The sequence below is a fragment of the Lathamus discolor genome, chromosome W, assembly GCF_037157495.1.
Source record: "Lathamus discolor isolate bLatDis1 chromosome W, bLatDis1.hap1, whole genome shotgun sequence".
NCBI lineage: Eukaryota > Metazoa > Chordata > Aves > Psittaciformes > Psittacidae > Lathamus > Lathamus discolor.
In genome coordinates this window covers 32,303,928-32,323,553 of record NC_088908.1, presented here as the reverse complement: position 1 = coordinate 32,323,553, position 19,626 = coordinate 32,303,928, and the positions used below count along the sequence as shown (strand labels likewise).

At 42.6% G+C, this 19,626-nt stretch overlaps 1 protein-coding gene across 4 annotated transcripts in view; it reads left to right on the top strand.

The window, feature by feature from the left end:
• LOC136004327 (spindlin-Z-like) overlaps positions 1–16,615 on the top strand; it is a 123,556-nt gene extending 106,941 nt beyond the window's left edge. For all 4 annotated transcript variants that reach the window (XM_065660749.1, XM_065660746.1, XM_065660747.1 and 1 more), the window contains 3 exons: positions 10,394–10,647; positions 11,589–11,822; positions 12,776–16,615. In XM_065660749.1, coding sequence (XP_065516821.1) covers positions 10,394–10,647; positions 11,589–11,822; positions 12,776–12,975 — 688 coding nt within the window. In that variant the 3' untranslated portion in view covers positions 12,976–16,615. The remainder of the gene's footprint in view (positions 1–10,393; positions 10,648–11,588; positions 11,823–12,775) is intronic.
• The last annotated feature ends 3,011 nt before the right edge of the window (positions 16,616–19,626 follow it).

Sequence of the window (19,626 nt, the reverse complement as noted above, 5' to 3'; positions counted from 1 at the left end):
GACTGGTGTATCCCGCCTGTCACCAGCAAACCAGGTGTCCCATACAGCAGCCTGTGACTGAAAAACCCAAACCCCTGCCTTTGGCACCAGTCACGTAGCCATACATTAACCTGCAGAGTCTTCTTATATATCCCTTCACCCTCGCTTGCAACAGGTATGGAGGCAAACACCACTTGCGCTCCAGACCCTTTAACCAGCCGTCCCAGGGCCCTGTAGTCTCTCTTCATTGCCCTTACGTTCCTCGTAATAATTTCGTCACTGCCAACATGAAAAACCAGCAGTGGGTAGTAGTCAGACGGCTGCACCAGTTCAGAGAGTTTCTTTTTAACATCTCTAATCCGAGCCCCAGGCAGGCAGCAGACCTCCCTGTGGGGTGGATCCGGTCGACAAATGGGCCCTTCTGTTCCCCTCAGAAGGGAGTCACCCACCACAATTACTCTTCTTTTCTTCTTGGTTGGGGAAGTTCTGAGGCATGTGGGTGAGTGACTAGCCCTGGGTGACTCACTAGATAGATTTGCCTCACCATCTCCATTCACCTGGCCCTGAATTTCCAAGACCTCGTACCTGTTATTCAAGGGCAACTGGGAGGGAGGAAGGGATTGTGAGGGTTTTCGCTTACCTCTCTGAGGAGGAACCTCCCTCCATCCACCCTTGTCCATTAAGCTCTCTCCTTCTGTCTGATGGTAGGAGGGAAGGGGATCCATAGCTTGTTGAACCACTTCCCTCTGCCCTTGCCTTAGGGTGTGGTTCCACCAATCTATTTCACTTTCACACTCTCTAATGGCTCTCAACCTTTCAACATCCTCCCTCAGTTCAGCCACCTGCCTGAGCAGGTCATTTATTTGCTCACAGCGAACACAAGCAGTGTCACTGGCTCCCTCCAATACAAGTGCCAGGCTCAGGCATTCGCTGCAGCCAGAGACCTGCACAGCTGCATGTCTGCAGAAAGGCTCAGTCTGGATACCCACATTAGTACTCACTACAGCTTTCGATCGTGTTGTAACCATGATCTATCTGGTCAATCAATCCGTCTACATCCCTCAGCACTCCTTCCCCCTCCTGTACTCCAGGCGAGTCCTCTCGATGAGGCGGATGGAAGGCTCCCCTGCCGGCTCCCCTGCCGGCTCCCCTGCCCGCTCCCCTGCCCGCTCCCCTGCCCGCTCCCCTGCCCGCGCGAACTGCCTCGACGCTCTCTGTTTGCCGGCTCTGTTCGCCGCGCTCCCTGGGAAGGTTTTTTAGCCACTCCCAGCTGGTGCCACTCCTCCTGGCTCCGCCCCCTGTGAGTCAGCCCCTCGCGGGAGCTGAGCTTCCGGGTCCTGGGCAAGTCCTGTTGAGGACTTGAGGCTCTCTCCTCAGTGGCTCTTGTCGCTCTGAGTTGAGGCTCCTGGACGCTGATCTCTCCCCTCTCCGCTCCGGTGTTGCAGGCGTCCTCTCTCAAGCTACTCACCTCAGCAACTTTTGTCTTATATTTTTTTGCAGTTCCACAAGCTGAAAAATTATCTGGTTTCTGATTGGCTTGTTTGTTTGGGGAGGGGAAGGAATTAGTTTGTTTGGGGTTTTTTGTTTTTTTTTTTGGGGGGGGGTGGGTTTTTTTTTTATATCTGCATTTCCAGTGCTATTGTGAATGTCCCTCAGCTTTAGTGTGTATGGTTATATTCATGTAGGCGTGGCTGTGCAAGTTCCTAAAGTTCAGAGAAGTGTTTTAATTTGTTGATTGTATCTAATACACAAGTATAAAAGTTTTGTGTTGTCTTAACTTTAGTGACTTATCTATCCAATACATAGATAAGGCTCCAACTTGAAAGGTTATTGTGGAGTTCTTCTAGAATATTTTATGGGAGTTTAAATGTTCCCAAATTTTACTGAAGTAATATTTCTAAAGGTTTCTATAGTTCTCTGGTGTGCAGAAGGAAGGATTCTTTCTCTTGATGGTTTGGGAATCTTCTCTGAACAGTTTAAATAGTGACATCAATCACTGGTGGGGTTGGAATGATGCAAATTTGTCTAAAATTATTTGTAGATTTATTGCTCTCCATTGAGTTTACATTATCTTCAAGTAACTATTAGCTAATCTTTTACTATTCTTTAGGAAACAGATTTTGAAAATTAATAGTGAGTTATCCCACATCTTGATTTGTTTTGCTCCTTAGAATTAATGGACCATATTTCACTGCTGCCTGTTTGAGGGTGAAAGGTGTCCCTCCAATCAACTACTGCTGTTGAAAGCTTGTGAAGGCAAAAGAGACAGGTTCTTGCTATTAAAAGTCATTGTGTTTAAATATATTTTTTGGCTGTATTGAGGTATACTTACAGGCACCTTAATATGTAGCGATTTTTCAGGTGGTGTGTACCAAAATGTCTTTCTGGAAGTTTATCATTACCTCATCATTGTTACTAAGTTTTACGGTATTTTTGTTGCTTATGGATTGGTCACAATGGTAACAAAAGCATATGGCTAGTCATCTTCCTTGCAAAGTGTGCCTATATATGTTTTTGTTGCTGTTTTGTATAAAATCCAAGTATTTAAAACCTCCAGTTTTAAAAGTGCCTGTGTTTATCTCAGTTGCTGAGGTAAGCAGCTCTGATGCCAGCGTGATTTGCAGTGGAGTGCTCTAGCGTGATGTACAAGGGGGTTTCCTAAACCTGGAGGTTCCCATTTCAGAACCTCAGGGGAGCAGAGTGACCTAAGGGATAGGGGGCAATGGCAACCAAGCCCCTACACATATAAAAGAAACCACTACAGAGCGCTAGTGATCAGGAGCACTGCAAACAAGGTGGGTAAACTGTGTCAGAAACGGCATGGCATGGCAGTTGGCATGGAAGGGCATACATGAAGGGTGCTGTAGCTCTGCCAGCTCGACCAGGGAGCAATGGTATCCACTCAGCAGAAGACTATGTCCACTCTAAACTCTGTGCCCACCATGACTTATGCAGCTTCCCAGACAGATCTCTGATGGGAACACACTGCTGTCAGGCTGCAGGGCATGCCCTACTGCCAGCATTAGACAGCAGTAGTGAGCATGCCTGTGGGAGGTGCACGAAAGTAAAACAACTCTTCTACTTTCTGACAGAGCTCCAGGAGGAGGTGAGCAAGTTGAGGAGTATCAAAGAGTTGGAGAGAGAAACAGACTACTGGAACTGCACCCTACCTTCCCTGGGACAGACCTGTTGGGTAGGCAGGGCACCATGATACAAGAGAACTAAGGAGGGTAGTTAGCAGAAGGAAATCTTAAAGGAATGGGAGCTGGCCATCTGTCGTGGTTTAAACCAATCCACACAGGTCGTCCACTCACCCCCCCCCCAACCCTCCCCACTCCCGGAGGGATGGGGAGGAGAATCAGGAGAATGTAACTCCCACGGGTTGAGATAAGAACAGCCCAGTAACTAAGGTATAACACAAATCAATGCTGCTACCGCCAATGATAATATTGATAAGAGAAAATAACAAGAGAATACGATACCACCGCCGAACGAGTTCGACCCCCCCGAAGAGAGAGAGAGCCTGCCCTTCCGGGTAACTCCCAGTTACCTCTCCGGGCATGACGTGCTGTGGTATGGAATACCTCTTTGGCTAGTTTGGGTCAGGTGTCCTGTCTCTGCTTCCTCCCGGCCTCCCTCGTCCCCAGCAGAGCATGAGACTCACAGAGTCCTTGGCCAGAATAAACATTACTTAACAACAATTAAAAACAATCGGTGTTATCAGCTCTCTGCCCAGGCTGGAAGTCAAAACACAGTTCTGAATAACTTCTTTGCCTCGGTCTTCACTGGCAAAGGCTCTGACTGCACCACCCAGTTCTTAGAAGGTAGACGCAGGGACTGTGAGAATGAAGACCTTGGGCCCACTGTAGGAGAGGATCTGGTTCGAGACCATCTTCAAAATCTGAATGCGCACAAGTCCGTGGTACCTGATGGAATCCATCCTCGGGTCCTGAAGGAGCTGGCAAATGAAGTTGCAAAGCCATTTGCCATCATATTTGAAAAATCATGGCAGTCAGGTGAAGTTCCTGACGACTGGAAAAAGGCAAATATAACCCCCATTTTTAAGAATGGGATAAGTGGAAAAGCCAGGAAATTACAGACCAGTCAGTCTCACCTCTCTGCAAGGCAAAATCTTGAAGCAGATTCTCCTGGAAGGCATGCTAAAGCACATGAAAAACAACAAGGTGCTTGGTGACAGCCAGCATGGCTTCACTAAGGGGAAATCCTGCCTGACCAATTTGGTGGCCTTCTATGATGGGGCTACAGAATTGATGGATAAGGGTAAAGCAGTTGATGTCATCTACCTGGACTTGTGCAAAGCGTTTGACAATGTCCCACACAACATCCTTGTCTCTAAATTGGAGAGATATCAATTTGATGGATGGACCACTCGGTGGATAAAGAACTGGCTGGATGGCCGCACACAAAGAGTTGTGGTCAATGGCTCAATGTCCGGGTGCAGACCAGTAACGAGTGGTGTCCCTCAGGGATCGGTGTTGGGACTGGTCTTGTTTAACATCTCCTTATCCATCCAAGGAGGTCTCCTGGCCCTCCTGCCGCACTTCCTTCTAGTTGGGAAGCAACACTCCTGAGCTTGTAGCAGGTGATCCTTGAATATCAACCAAGTGTCTTGGGCCCCCCTGCACTCCAGGGCTATATCCCATGGAACCTTACTAAGCAGGTTCCTGAAGAGGCCAGCAGGTTCCTGAAGATGCCGAAAAGTCTGCTCTTTTGAAGTCCAGGGCAGTGAGCTTGCTTCATGCTCTTCTCTCTGTTCTGAGGATCTCAAATTCGACCATCTCATGATCGCTGCATCCAAGGCTGCCCTGGAGCGTCACACTTCCAGTGAGCCCTTCCCTATTGGTGAGCACGAGGTCAAGCATGGCACCTCTCCTTGTCGTCTCCTCTATTACTTGCAGAAGGAAGTTGTCTTCCACACAATCGAGGAACCTCCTGGATTGCTTGTGCTGCGCCATACCGTTGTTCCAACAGATGTCAGGGTGGTTGAAGTCCCCGATGAGAACAAGGGCCTGTGAGCGTGAGGCTTTTCCTGTCTGTCTGTAGAGTGTTTCATCCACAGGTTCTCCTTGATCAGGTGGTCTGTAACAGATCCCCACAGTATTGTCTCCCATAGCTGTTTTCCCTTTAACCCTGACCCACAAACTCTCTGTTACCTGCTCACCTGCCCCCAGACAGAGTTCCATACTCTCCAGCCTATCCCTAACATAAAGGGCAACTCCCCCTCCCTGCCTGCTGGGCCTGTCCTTTCTAAATAGCCTTTAACCTTCTATTCCAACACTCCAGTCATAGGAGCCATCCCACCACGCTTCTGTGGTACCTATTATATCATAGCCCCGTAGACGTGCACACATCTCTAATTCCTCTTGTTTGTTCCGCATGCTACAGGCGTTTGTATAGAGGCATCTGAGCCGAGCTCCAAAAGAAGCCGGCTCATTGTCTGGATTGTCTGGAATATCTCTACATTGCTCCGAGCATTTTGTTATAGGTGCTGGCAACTGACTGGGTGTGTTGGGATGGAATGATGCCCCCCTCCCCCAACACATCTAATTTAAAGCCTCCTTGACCAGTCTGGCAAGCCTCCTACAGAAATTGTTCTTCCCCTTCTTTATCATCAGAGCAGCTCCACCAGCCCCCAGTAGACCTGGCCTACAAACTTCAGTCCCGTGTTCAAGACACCCAAACCCCTGACTATGACACCACCCTTTTGACCATTTATTAAGCTGGCTAATCCTCCTCGCTTTTTTTAGGTCCTCCCCTGTATCCTGGAGAATTGACAAAAAGATTGTCTGAGCTCCAGAGCCCCTAACCACCTCTCCCAGGGCTCTGTAGACTTTCTTTATGTTCCCCAGTCTACTACTATCTATATCCCTAGCCCCCACATGGATCCCTAGGAGTGGGTAATAGTCTGTGGGGTTAACAGCCAGGTTAACGGCCTCCTTTCTTTCATGAGCTAGAGGGGAAGCTTGAGGCCCCTGTATAGTTTGAGCCTGGAGCAAGCAGCCCTGCTTTCTCTTAGCTATCCTGACATCTTACAGCCTATTAATAGCATCCCGCAGGTCAGCCACCTGCTGCAGGATTATCTCTATCAGGGAGCACCGAGTGCAGCCCTGCCCCTTGTGCACCTTTCACTCACAAGACCAGTGCAGGCACTCTCTACAATCCGGGCTCTGCACTGCAGCCTCCCTATTACCTCAAAGTTTTTATTTTTCTGTACTGTTTTCATCACTTCAGCTGGCGAATGATATTGCTAAGCCACAGTCCATCATATTTGAAAAATCATGGCAGTCAGGTGAAGTTCCTGATCCCTGGAAAAAGGCAAATATAACCCCCATTTTTAAGAATGGGATAAATGGAAAAGCCAGGAAACTACAGACCAGTCAGTCTCACCTCTCTGCAAGGCAAAATCTTGAAGCGGATTCTCCTGGAAGGCATGCTAAAGCACATGAAAAACAACAAGGTGCTTGGTGACAGCCAGCATGGCTTCACTAAGGGGAAATCCTTCCTGACCAATTTGGTGGCCTTCTATGATGGGGCTACGGAACTGATGGACAGGGGTAGAGCAGTTGATGTCATCTACATGGACTTCTGCAAAGCGTTTGACACTGTCCCACACAACATCCTTGTCTCTAAATTGGCGAAACATCAATTTGATGGATGGACCAGTCGGTGGATAAAGAATTGGCTGGATGGCCACACGTAAAGAGTTGTGATTAATGCCTCAATATCCAAATGGAGACCAGTTATGAGTGGTGTTGCTCAGGGATTGGTGTTGGGACTGGTCTTGTTCAACGTCTTTGTCGGTGACATGGACAGGGGGATTGAGTGCACCCTCAGCAAGTTTCCCTATGACACCAAGCTGTGTGGTTCGGTTGATATGCTGGAGGGAAGGAATGCCATCCAGAGAGACCTTGACACGCTTGTGAGGTGGGCTGTTGCAAACCTTAGGAAGTTTAGCCATGTCAAGTGCAAGGTCCTGATGTGCATTAGCAGAGCACTTGACGTCATCTACCTGGACTTGTGCAAAGCAGTTGACACTATCCTGCACGACATCACCGTCTTTAAATTCGAGAGACATCAAGAGATAGATGGACCACTCTGGATGAAGAACTGGCTGGATGTCTGCATGCAAAGAATTGTGATAAAAGGCTCAATGTCCACTTGGAAAACAGTAACGAGTGGTTTCCCTTAGGGATTTGTGTTGAGAGCAGTCTTATTCAACACCTTTGTTGGTGACATCAACAGTGGTCTTGAGTGTTCCCTCAGCAAGTTTGCCACCGACACTAAGCTGTGCGGTTCGGTTGATACACTGGAGGGAAGGGATGCCACCCAATGGTACCTCGATATGCTTGTGAGGTGGCCCGATGCCAACATCATGAATTTCAACCAAGCCAAATGCAAGGTCCTACACCTGGGTTGGGATAATCCCAGGCACAGCTACAGGTTGGGCAGAGAAGAGATTCAAAGCAGCCCTGTGCAGAAGGACTTGGGGCTGTTGGTTGATGAGAAAATGAACATAAGCCGGCAGTGTGTGCTCGCAGCCCAGAAAGCCAAACATATCCTGGGCTGCATCAAAAGGAGCGTGACCAGCAGGTTGAAAGAGGTGATCCTGCCCCTCTACTCTGCTCTCGTGGGACCTCACTTGGAGTACTGTGTGCAGTTCTGGTGTCCTCAACAGAAGAAGGACATGGAACTGTTGGAACAAGTCCTGAGGAGGGCCACAAGGATGACCAGGGGGCTGGAGCATGTCCAATATGAAGACAGGCTGAGAAAGCTGGGGCTGTTCAGCCTGGAGAAGAGATGGCTGCGTGGAGACCTCATAGCAACCTTCCATTATCTGAAGAGGGCCTATAAGGATTCTGGGGAGGGACTCTTCATCAGGGACTGTAGTGATAGGACAAGGGGTAATGGGTTTCAGCTTAAACGGGAAGTTTAGATTGGATATAAGGAAGAAGTTCTTTCCTCTTAGGGTGGTGAGGCATTGGAATGGGTTGCTCAGGGGGGTTGTGAATGCTCCATCCCTGGCAGTGTTCAAGTCCAGGTTGGACGGAGCCTTGGGTGGGATGGTTTTGTGTGAGGTGTCCCTGCCCATGGCAGGGGGTTTGGAACTAGATGATCTTAAGGTCCTTTCCAGCCCTAACTGTTCTATGATTCTATTATCATCAGAAGGACTTGGTTTTATTCTCTGAGGTTGCCTTAAAATTGATTTATGATTCATTAAAACTAAATAAATTAATTGAATGCAAAGCAATCTCATTTTCATTGTGCCCAGGAGCCATATCTCTCATCTCATTTTTCGTAGTAAAATATTACTGAGACTATTATAATTAAAAAAAAAAGGAAAAAAAGTTAGATTTGAGCAGGAACAAGGCTGTTCAGCCTGGAGAAGAGAAGGCTGCGTGGAGACCTCATAGCAGCCTTCCAGTACCTGAAGGGGGCCTATAGGGATGCTGGGGAGGGACTCTTTGTCAGGGACTGTAGTGACAGGACAAGGGGTAATGGGTTAAAACTTAAACAGGGGAAGTTTAGATTGGATATAAGGAAGAAATTCTTTCCTGTTAGGGTGGTGAGGCACTGGAATGGGTTGCCCAGGGAGGTTGTGAATGCTCCATCCCTGGTGATGTTCAAGGCCAGTTTGGATGATGCCTTGGGTGGGATGGTTTAGTGTGAGATGTCCCTGCCCATGGCAGGGGGGTTGGACCTACATGGTCTTAAGGTCCTTTCCAACCCTAACTATCCTATGATTCTATTCTAAGAACTAGTATTTTATCATGTTCAAGTTTCCGTGGAAATGTAGAACCAACTTTGCAAGGGAGTGCCTCTTAACTGGAAGAGGTTAACATTTCTTCTTAACATTACTTTTAACTTTGACAACACAGATTATGAATGCAGACTTACCTCCTTGATATGGTTAAATCATCACAAAAGTTAAATTTGCCAAAAGATACTGTGAAACTCTGCTACGCTTTTCATGGAGAATGAAAGTCTAGAGCTGGGACAAGATGCTGAAGGAATTGTACATATTGTTTTTAATAGAGTTGTGATTATAACTTTAGCATTACTAATTTTATATACTGGTTTTATTATACTTTAAGATTAATTATGATACTTTACTCATATGATTACTATTTGTGTCTTTTCTATCTCTGTCATACATGGGCTGCTCTGTGAGCTTTCATTTTTCCTGAAGACATTTCTCTTTGGTCACTGTCACTAATTTAAGGATGGATGTTGTTTTCTGCAACTGATTTTACTTTTAAGTGTGCTAGTGAAGTGTATATTTTATTGCTATTTAAATGAAGTGTACTATAACTGGTAAATAATCCAGAAATTTAGTTTGGAATTAGCTAAGATTCTTGAGAATTTTTATCAGACAATCCTCTAAATATCCTTTTAGGAATGAATATGCATTTTGTAACATGGTAAAATAAAGATAATATGCATTTAGCACCAGTGTACTTTTGTAATGTTCATGTTTCTTCATATGTTGCATTCACAACTGTCAGTTGCCATTTGTTGGGTTTTTTTTGTTGGGTTTTTTGGTTTTTGTTTTTTTAACTGAGTAGAATAAAACTTGTGTAACACTGTTTTAGTGGGTTAAAACTGTCAAATAGCTTACATGACTGTTTATCAGAGCAACTGACCTTCACCAGAAGGAATCTGCAGGTTGAATTAAAGGGAGGGTAAAAAGTGGATCTAATTTATTATCTGCTTTAAGGAGTACCTCTTCTATTTCTGTGACCTTTGCATATTGTTTTTCTTGAGTTGTACTAAAATGGAATGTTAGAAGAATATTGTTGCTATCGTGCTTTTAAAAACACTTGAAGTCAAAGATACCTGTAAATGCAGAGGGAAGTGAAGTTTCCTTCAGGTGACAACACAGGTTAGGGAAAACAAATGCTTTGAAGAATTTTAGTCAACCACCATTAATGTTTCCACTGATTACTTCTTCCTGGAGTAAGGGAATTATGTTTACTGTTGTGCAGAGAGCAGCAAAGTAGCAGAAGTATGCTACTGTTAGGTAGCATTGCTCTTTGAGACCTGATTTAGGGGTTTAACAAACAAGTTTTACCTTTGATGTTTAGTGTATCAATGGCTAAAATAGTCCTGTTGGCTTAAGCAAGCTAGTTTTAGAAACTGCTATTAGGAAAGCAAGCTTATGCAAAATATCGAAAGTGTTCCACTACTTTTCATTGTGTTTTTGTTTTGTTTTCTTTTTCCAGTAAAATGTAATATGCTTTATAATCTAATTTGAATAATGTGCACAAAGCTGTACATGTTAGAATTTGATGTATCTCTATTAACATATAATAATGTATTGCCAGCGTAAAGCTCTTGTCCAAAGTAAAATTTTGAGTATGTACTTTTTTAATGTTATGCTTGTATCTGTGTACAGAAAGCATAGAAACAATGTTGGACCAAGCAAACCTATTTCTCAGCCACGAAGAAACATTGTAGGCTGCAGAATACAGCATGGCTGGAAAGAAGGGAGTGGACCTGTAACACAGTGGAAGGGCACAGTTCTTGATCAAGTTCCTGTAAATCCCTCTCTCTATCTTATTAAGTATGATGGATTTGATTGTGTATATGGACTAGAACTGCACAAAGATGAAAGAGTTTCAGCACTTGAAGTCCTTCCAGACAGAGTTGGTAAGAGGTTTTTTCCTATATGCTCAAATGTTGTCAGAACATTTAAATTTTATTATTTAAATTACTTTTCGTCACATGGCAGATATTCTAAATGTTCTGTTTAATTTTTGTTGATTACACAAGGATTTGATGATACCAGAGTGCATAGTGCTGTCTTTTGTATTTAAATGGCATGCAGTAAAATCTGTATTTTTTCTTGTTTAATCTTATCCCTAACAAGCTTACGTACATGAAACATTGATATTTCTATTAAAATTTAAATTCTGAGCCATCTGAGAAATGTCCTAGCTGTGCTGTCTTGTGTGTTAGACAGTAATTTTGTGTTTGTTTGGAGGTTTTTTCATGTGCTTTCCCTAGGTATTAATACAAATGGAGAAGAAGAAAGTGAAATAACTTGACTAGTAACAAGGCTTTATTTGTTTTCAGAATTAGCACTGAATTTTTAAACTGCAGATTTTTTCAAACTGTAACGATCAAAGTTTTCCTTAGTAATTGCTTATTTCTGAATGGAATAACTTGTTTTTCCTGACTGCAAAGAGATCAGTATCAGTCTCTAGAATGGGGTTAGGGGGAACCAAACCAAACACCTTCATTATATTATCTTATATTATCTTTTATATTATATTAATTATATTTAAAATGCAGACACTGTTCTTTGCTGTGGCCTATATTACTTTCCCTTTACCTTGCATTACTGGGGGGACTGTACAATGATGTAAAATGCCAATAAGAGTAGTTAACATGTTAAAATAATTTTTCAAGTTATGCAGTTCTTTGGTCTTCACGCCTCTGGAATGGGCAATATTTGTTCTGTATGTGAATTGACTAACTTTGAAACAAATTTATTCATGAATCTGGATAAAGATTATTATTTTTGCAAGTACTTATTTCTGTATTTTTGAATGGACATACTGAACGATAATGAACTGCTACCATTTCAGCTTCATCTCGAATTAGTGACGCCCACCTGGCAGACACAATGATTGGCAAAGCTGTGGAACATATGTTTGAGACAGAGGATGGCTCAAAAGATGAATGGAGGGGGATGGTCTTGGCTCGAGCTCCTATTATGAACACATGGTTTTATATTACCTATGAGAAAGATCCTGTCTTGTACATGTACCAACTATTAGATGATTATAAAGAAGGTGATCTTCGCATTATGCCTGATTCCAGTAAGTAGGCCACTTACTTTTTTCTTCCAAGAAGCTTCATCTCTTTGTATTATTGTTTGGCCTATAGTTTATGTATGGAAAAGAGAGTTGACAAACAAGAATCGTTTTAAGTATCAAAGGTTACAGCACAAAAAACCCCACCTCTGTATTAAACAACTTCTGAAATATTTTACTTGAATCAGTGGTGAAATATGCAGTAAATACTGGAAAATCCTTTTCTATAATGATTTCTAATTTTGATAAATATATGCATACTATTGTGGAAGAGATTACACTTAGATTTTTTAACAGAAAAAAGGCTTATGCTTTTCATATTTAAGAATTAAGTTTTTCATGCACTCTTTTTTTCCTGAGACTATCTACTACTTACCTCTGTGTCCTTAAGGATACTTCTGGGTAGATTTTGCTAGAAAAGCAAATAATATAGACTTCTCAATAGTATCCATTCTAGTGTGAAATCAAAAGCCCTTTTAACAGCATTATTGATTAAGGAGGTTGCACTTAGCTTGTAAAAGATGTGCTCTTTTTGTAATGGAATGTTTGCATTGACATTTTGGATAAAGTGTGTGGGGAGAAGTAGTTCTAGCACACCTGCATTTCTGTTAAAGAGACTCAGTGCCTTGTTCTGCTAGGGCTTAAATTCAATATCTACAGACATTCTGTAATTGGTGTGTAAACCTTCATGTCAAAATATTTACTTTTCTAACCAATTAAAATGCTATTTTTACTTCATAAAATTGAAGACAGTATTACCAAAAAAAAAAAAAAAATGTGACTGTACTTTCTGGAAGCATGGCAATAGTTAGGTGCTTGTCTGAACAGCTCATTTTAGACATACTCTGTGTTTTAAACTTGTGACTGTTTCTTAACTTTCAAAGAAGGCTCTGAAGGTTTGTACATTGGAAAAAAATCCATAAATGTCTACCAAAGTACATTGTACTTTCATATTACAGATGATTCACCTCCTGCAGAACGGGAACCAGGTGAAGTTGTGGACAGCCTGGTGGGCAAACAAGTGGAATATGCCAAAGAAGATGGCTCAAAACGGACTGGCATGGTCATTCATCAAGTTGAAGCCAAACCATCTGTCTATTTCATCAAGTTTGATGATGATTTCCATATTTATGTCTATGATTTGGTGAAGACATCCTAGACATCATCATGAACTTCTGCCAAATTTGTGGAACTATTAAATATAAAATTTGTAGACACAAAGACTTGACTGTTTTTCAGTTAAATGAAAGCTTAAATGTCCCTGTGAACCCATGATCTCTATCAGCAAAACTATTTTGTTCTGAATAATACAAATTTATGTGAACATCACACATTTTGCATAAGAGAACTTTTCTTGAAGGAAGTCAATATATTTGGGTGGGAGGGAGTTAAAAGCTAAGAACAGCTGAAAATTCAAGCTGTGTGAAGTCAATCTAGTATTGTAATCTAGATTTTCTCATATATTTTAACATTTTCTTCAACCTTGCACTCACCTATTCAACTGCCACATGCAAGTGTAGCTTGCTATTTTTGATATGCCTTCTTTTGTAACATTAATTTCTTGGCTACTGACAGTCCTGGTTTTCTGAGTTGGGACAGAGGTGACTCTTCTGAAAGATTTATACAATTTGTTCAGCAGTAAGGAGTGCCTAACCCAAGTAACATCAATCTACTGTGTTCTTACACTTTATTTCAAATTAAGCTTTTTAAGAGCTTCCAGTACATGGAAATACTTGTGCATTTTTACTATTCACAGGGCAGTAGGATATCAAGTGTTTGATTTATGCACCTTTCAGTGAAAAGGCTTTAAACTATCAAAATATATTTAATCTGTATAAACAGTTAATTAGAAAATGTAGGTTAAGGACCTTTGTTTACAAGTTGTAAAAGCCAGTAAAATATACACAACAAAGCTGCCTTTAATCCCAAATGTTGTACTCTGTTTTGTTATACACATTTCTCATCAGAACCCAAGTGCTTGGTGCCACAAGTTTAACAGTATATATGCTACTTAAGATTTTAGACTACGCATTGGCAATCAGTAGTCTCTTATTTGACCTAGCAACCTGGATGTTTGAGTGTGGACTCTAAAACCTAATAGTAGTTAATCTTTTACATGGTAAATACATTCTTATGAAGGTGAGGGGTCCTTTTACACTGAAGACCTTCTTTAGAGGAGAAATATTCATTGCTTTCTGCTCAGTCTGCTGTATTCGTTTGTTTTGTTTTGGGTTTTGTTTTTGGTTCAAGAAGGCATCTTCTCCATATATTCTTTTTCTCGCTTTTTCATGTAAGGGCTGTCCAGACAAATCTCCAGTTTAAACCTGTTGTACTTGCTTTGAGGTATGCTGTTAATGTGAATTTCATTCTATGAGCACTAGAGTTCTACATGCCAGTGGTGTACTAAGGGGAGCTATAGACAGTCTCAGTGGTTCATTCATCTGCATTAGAATGTGGATGTAAATTGCATCCCACAATAGCAGAATCCTTTCACAATTGTAATCTTGTAAGATACTTGTTAATCAAGGTTAGGGTATTTGTTTTTTAAGTGTAGCAACTTTTTAAAGCATCAGAATTGTAACAAGGATCAACACAGCAACAGAATTGTCCATGTTAAAGCAGAGCTCTACAAGCTTCAAAACACTGCTTCACAGAAATACAATATGTGAAGAATGTGAATAGTCAACACTATTGATGGAAAGAAGGAATACATAGATATCCAACTTTATGCTGTTAGTGGAAGGATGCAGGAGAGATACTGACAGAGAGATCAGAGGTCTGACCTCTATTGTGGGTATTCTTGATATCAAAGACTCAGTGGTTTAAGTCCCTTTCTGTCCATTTTTTTGCTTGATTTCATTTTAGCCTTAACGCTTGTGCCTCATTATGATGTTAAATGGTAATAGTGTGTAAATATGGTATTTCAATTCTTTGTCCCTTTCTACTATATTGCATTATGTATGTCCTGTATTTCATCATGGGCAACCAAAGGCAGGCTATTGTCTTTCAGTTCACAGCTTCTCAATCTAGTCTTTAAGCACTAAGTACCTGAGTCAGTAAATTTTTATTGTGTTTGGACAAAGTGAGCAGATTTGCAACACAGTGCTTTCATCCTGCAGATCTGTTATGTGCTTTCTATTGACTCTTAAGAGTCCTGCATGTAAATCTCAAAGCTGAGCCTGGCTCCATGAGCCCAAGTTGATATTTGTGGCACAAGAATGAGTGTATTGATTGCATACAAAATACATTAATAACTTAGTACAATGAATTTTGGGGTTTACATCTAAAGAATACAAGGTTTGTTTTGAAATATTTGAGGTTTGCGTCTACTGGAACATTTTTAGCATTAGACTTGCATTTTTGGGTTTTATGCAAGCCACTCTAATGCACAACATATTTTGCTAATTGAAATATAATCTATACACTATCAATTTTTCTGTTTGTTTTTAGATGTCCCCATTGTCTGTTGCATGGGGTTTTTTTTTCCTTTCATCTTTTTTCTTAAGGGGAGTGGTATTGGTTTTGTGGCTATTTTTTAATAGCTTACACCACCTTTTTGAGACTTGAGACTAATTCCATTCCCTGCCTTCTGCTTTGGGCTTTATTTTAGGCTCATGTTTCAGATCTGCATGCAGTGCTTGTATGACCTTAGTAACTACTACATGTTGGTCCCTTGTTCTAGGGGTTCAAATTACTTTCCAAATTTATCATAGGTCTTGTGATGGCACAAGCCATGGATTTTGTATAAAGGTTATTGGCATTTCTCATTTACCTGCTGTAGTATTGTTGTATATTGTGTGTGTGCATGATGTCAGGCTGCCATGTAAAACTTTTTAAAAGGTAAAAAAAAAACCCAAAAAAACCCACAAAAAACCCCACCAAACACACACACAAAAAACCCAACCCAAAAAAACATAAATCTTAAATTCAGACCATTATTTTTTTGCATGCTTAGAACGTTAGAATGTTCAATGTAACAAACTGAAGTTGCATGTTATAATGTTTGAGTTTTGTTCTGGTTTTATTTTGTGTTCAGTTTTTTGTGAAATTTCTTATTATGCTGTTTGAATGGTTGTTAGTAGAATTAAATGCACTGGTGAGGCAAACATAGTTCCAATGAAAGGTAATTTTCCACTTGTATGTGTCATACAGCATTTGAAGGGACCGTGCATGCATTCTGTTCAAGAATAAATGAAATCAAAATCGATAAGTAAAACATTGATTTTAGGGTTTTTTCGAGTGCCAAACCCTAAACTAAGTTGGACTACATAAAGACTGAAATACTTTGGGGAAAATTCTACTTATTGCAATAGGTATAAGCCATCTTTAAATTAATTATTTAAAAATGGAGGCTTTATCTTCAGATACAATAGACTGCAGTTGCTTAAGGGCAAAAGAATTTTGGAAAAAGCAGTTTTTGGTTCCTTGAAAATGCTGTGCTTTTTGTATTTTACGTCATTAGTGAAATTAGGATGGTTCTTGGTATGTGTATAGTTCAAAGGTCTTCGTATTCACATTTTAAAATTAGGTAATGACTTCATATTTAGAGCTTGGCTTCATTATTTTTATTTTCTCTGCATATAGAAGTATGAACACTTTAAGTCTGTTACTTAATTCTGTAAGTAATTTTTATAATTATGATGTAACTCTATCCTTAAAGCATTTAAAATAAATCCTTTATGTGCAACTCATGACTGTAAATTTTATTCTCATGAGCAAAATGTAGTGATGCGACTTCAGATTGTGAAGAAGCAGTTTCTTTGGTATTAATTAAAAAGAACTTAGTATTTTAAAGTTGAGCCATGTATGCTGGTATAATATTTTCCCCTGTGAAATAAGTTTGTTTGCTATGTCAATTTTTATTTTTTTTTTCCAAGTAAATATTAATGTTGATAAGATGTAATTTGACTGAGGTAAAGCATAATGCTTAAATTGTCACCCAAGGCTCTGTCCAACCTAGCCTTGAACACTGCCAGGGATGGAGCATTTATCACTTATTTGGGAAACCCATTCCAGTGCCTCACCACCCTTACAGTAAAGAACTTCCTCCTTATATTCAACCTCAACTTCCCCTGTTTAAGCTGAAACCCATTACCCCTTGTCCTATCACTACAGTCCCTGATGAAGAGTCCCTCCCCAGAATCCTTATAGGCCCCCTTCAGATACTGGAAGGCTGCTATGAGACTTCCAAGCAGCCTTCTCTTCTAAAGGCTAAAGAGCCCCAACATTCTCATCCTGACTTCACACGGGAAGTGCTCCAGCCCCCTTATCATCCTCATGTCCCCCCTCTGGGCTTGCTTCAACAGCTCTATGTTCTTCTTATGTTGAGGACACCAGTACTCCAAGTGGGGTCTTACGAGAGGAGAGCAGAGCAGAGTAGCAGGATCACCTCTTTCAATCTCCCAGTCACGCTTCTTTTGATGAAACCCAGGATATGGTTGGCTTTCTAGGCTGCAAGCACACACTGCTGGCTCCTGTTCAGTTTCTTGTTGACCAACAGCACCAAGTACTTCTCCACAGGGCTGATCTGAATCACTTCTCCAACCAGCCTGTACCTGTGCATGGGGTTGCCCCGACCCAGGTGTACGACCTTGCACTTCACATTGTGATCTTCATGATGCTGGCAGTGGGTCACATCTCAAGTGTGTCATAGAATCATAGAATCATAGAATCATAGAATAGTTAGGGTTGGAAAGGACCTCAAGATCATCTAGTTCCAATCCCCCTGCCATGGGCAGGGACAACTCACACTAAACCATGTCGCCCAAGGCTTCATCCAACCAGGCCTTGAACACTGCCAGGGATGGAGCACACACAACCTCCCTGGGCAACCCATTCCAGTGCCTCACCACCCTAACAGGAAAGAATTTCCTCCTTATATCCAATCTAAACTTCCCCTGTTTAAGTTTTAACCCATTACCCCTTGTCCTGTCACTACAGTCCCTGATGAAGAGTCCCTCCCCAGCATCCCTATAGGCCCCCTTCAGGTACTGGAAGGCTGCTATGAGGTCTCCACGCAGCCTTCTCTTCTCCAGGCTGAACAGCCCCAACTTCCTCAGCCTATCTTCATACGGCAGGTGCTCCAGTCCCCTGATCATCCTCATGGCCCTCCTCTGGACTTGTTCCAACAGTTCCATGTCCTTTTTATGTTGAAGACACAAAAACTGCACACAATACTCCAGGTGAGGTCTCACAAGAGCAAAGTAGAGGGGCAAGATCACCTCTTTCGACCTGTTGGTCATGCTTCTTTTGATGCAGCCCAGGATACGGTTGGCTTTCTGGGCTGTGAGCGCACACTGCTGGCTCATGTTCATTTTCTCATTGACCAACACCCCCAAGTCCTTCTCTGCAGGGCTGCTCTGAATCTCTTCTTTGCCCAATCTGTAGCTGTGCCTGGGATTGCTCCGACCCAGGAGTAGGACCTTGCACTTGTCATGGTTGAACTTCATAAGGTTGGCATCAGCCCACCTCACAAGTATGTCCAGGTCCCTCTGGATGGCATCCCTTCCCTCCAGTGTATCAACCGAACCACACAGATCGGCGTCACCGGCAAACGTGCTGAGGGTGCACTCAATCCCACTGTCCATGTTAGCGACAAAGATGTTAAACAAGACCGGTCCCAACACCAATCCCTGAGGGACACCACTCATTACTGGTCTCCACGTGGACACTGAGCCATTGACCACAACTCTTTGTGTGTGGCCATCCAGCCAGTTCTTTATCCACCGAGTGGTCCTCCATCAAATTGATGTCTCTCCAATTTAGAGAGAAGGATGTTGTGTGGGACGGTGTCAAACGATTTGCACAAGTCCAGGTAGATGACATCAACTGCTTTACCCTTGTCCATCAATTCTGTAGCCCCGTCATAGAAGGCCACCAAATCGGTCAGGCAGGATTTCCCCTTAGTGAAGCCATGCTGGCTGTCACCAAGCACCTTGTTGTTTTTCATGTGCCTTAGCATGCCATCCAGGAGAATGTGCTTCAAGATTTTGCCGGGCACAGAGGTGAGACAGACTGGTCTGTAATTCCCCGGGTCTTCCATTTTCCCCTTCTTGAACATGGGGGTTATATTTCCCTTTTTTGTAGTCATCGGGAACTTCACCTGACTGCCATGATTTTTCAAATATGATGGCCAGTGGCTTAACAACTTCATTCACCAGCTCCTTCAGGACCCACAGATCGATTTCATCGGGTCCCATGGACTTATGCACGTTCAGATTTTTGAGATGATTTCGAACCAGATCCTCTCCTACAGTGGGCCCAAGGTCTTCATTCTCACAGTCCATGCATGTACCTTCCAAGACTTGTGTGGTGCAATCGGAGCCTTTGCCAGTGAAGACCGAGGCAAAGAAGTCATTCAGAACCTCAGCCTTCTCCAAATACTATGTAGCCAGTTCTCCCGAGAGCTTCCTCAGGGGGCCTATGTTGTCCCTAGTCTGTTTTTTGTTTGCTACGTACCTGTAGAATCCCTTCCTGTTATCCTTAACATCCCTGGCCAAGTTTAATTCTAACTGGGCCTTAGCCTTCCTAACCTGGTCCCTAGCTTCCCGGACAACATCCCTGTACTCTACCCAGGCTGCCTGTCCTTGCTTCCACTTTTTATAAGCCTCTTTTTTCCTTTGAATTTTCCTCAGCAGCTCCTTATCCATCCAAGGAGGTCTCCTGGCCCTCCTGCCGCTCTTCCTTCTAGTTGGGATGCAGCACTCCTGAGCTTGTAGCAGGTGATCCTTGAATATCAACCAACAGTCTTGGGCCCCCCTGCCCTCCAGGGCTATATCCCATGGAACCTTACTAAGCAGGTTCCTGAAGA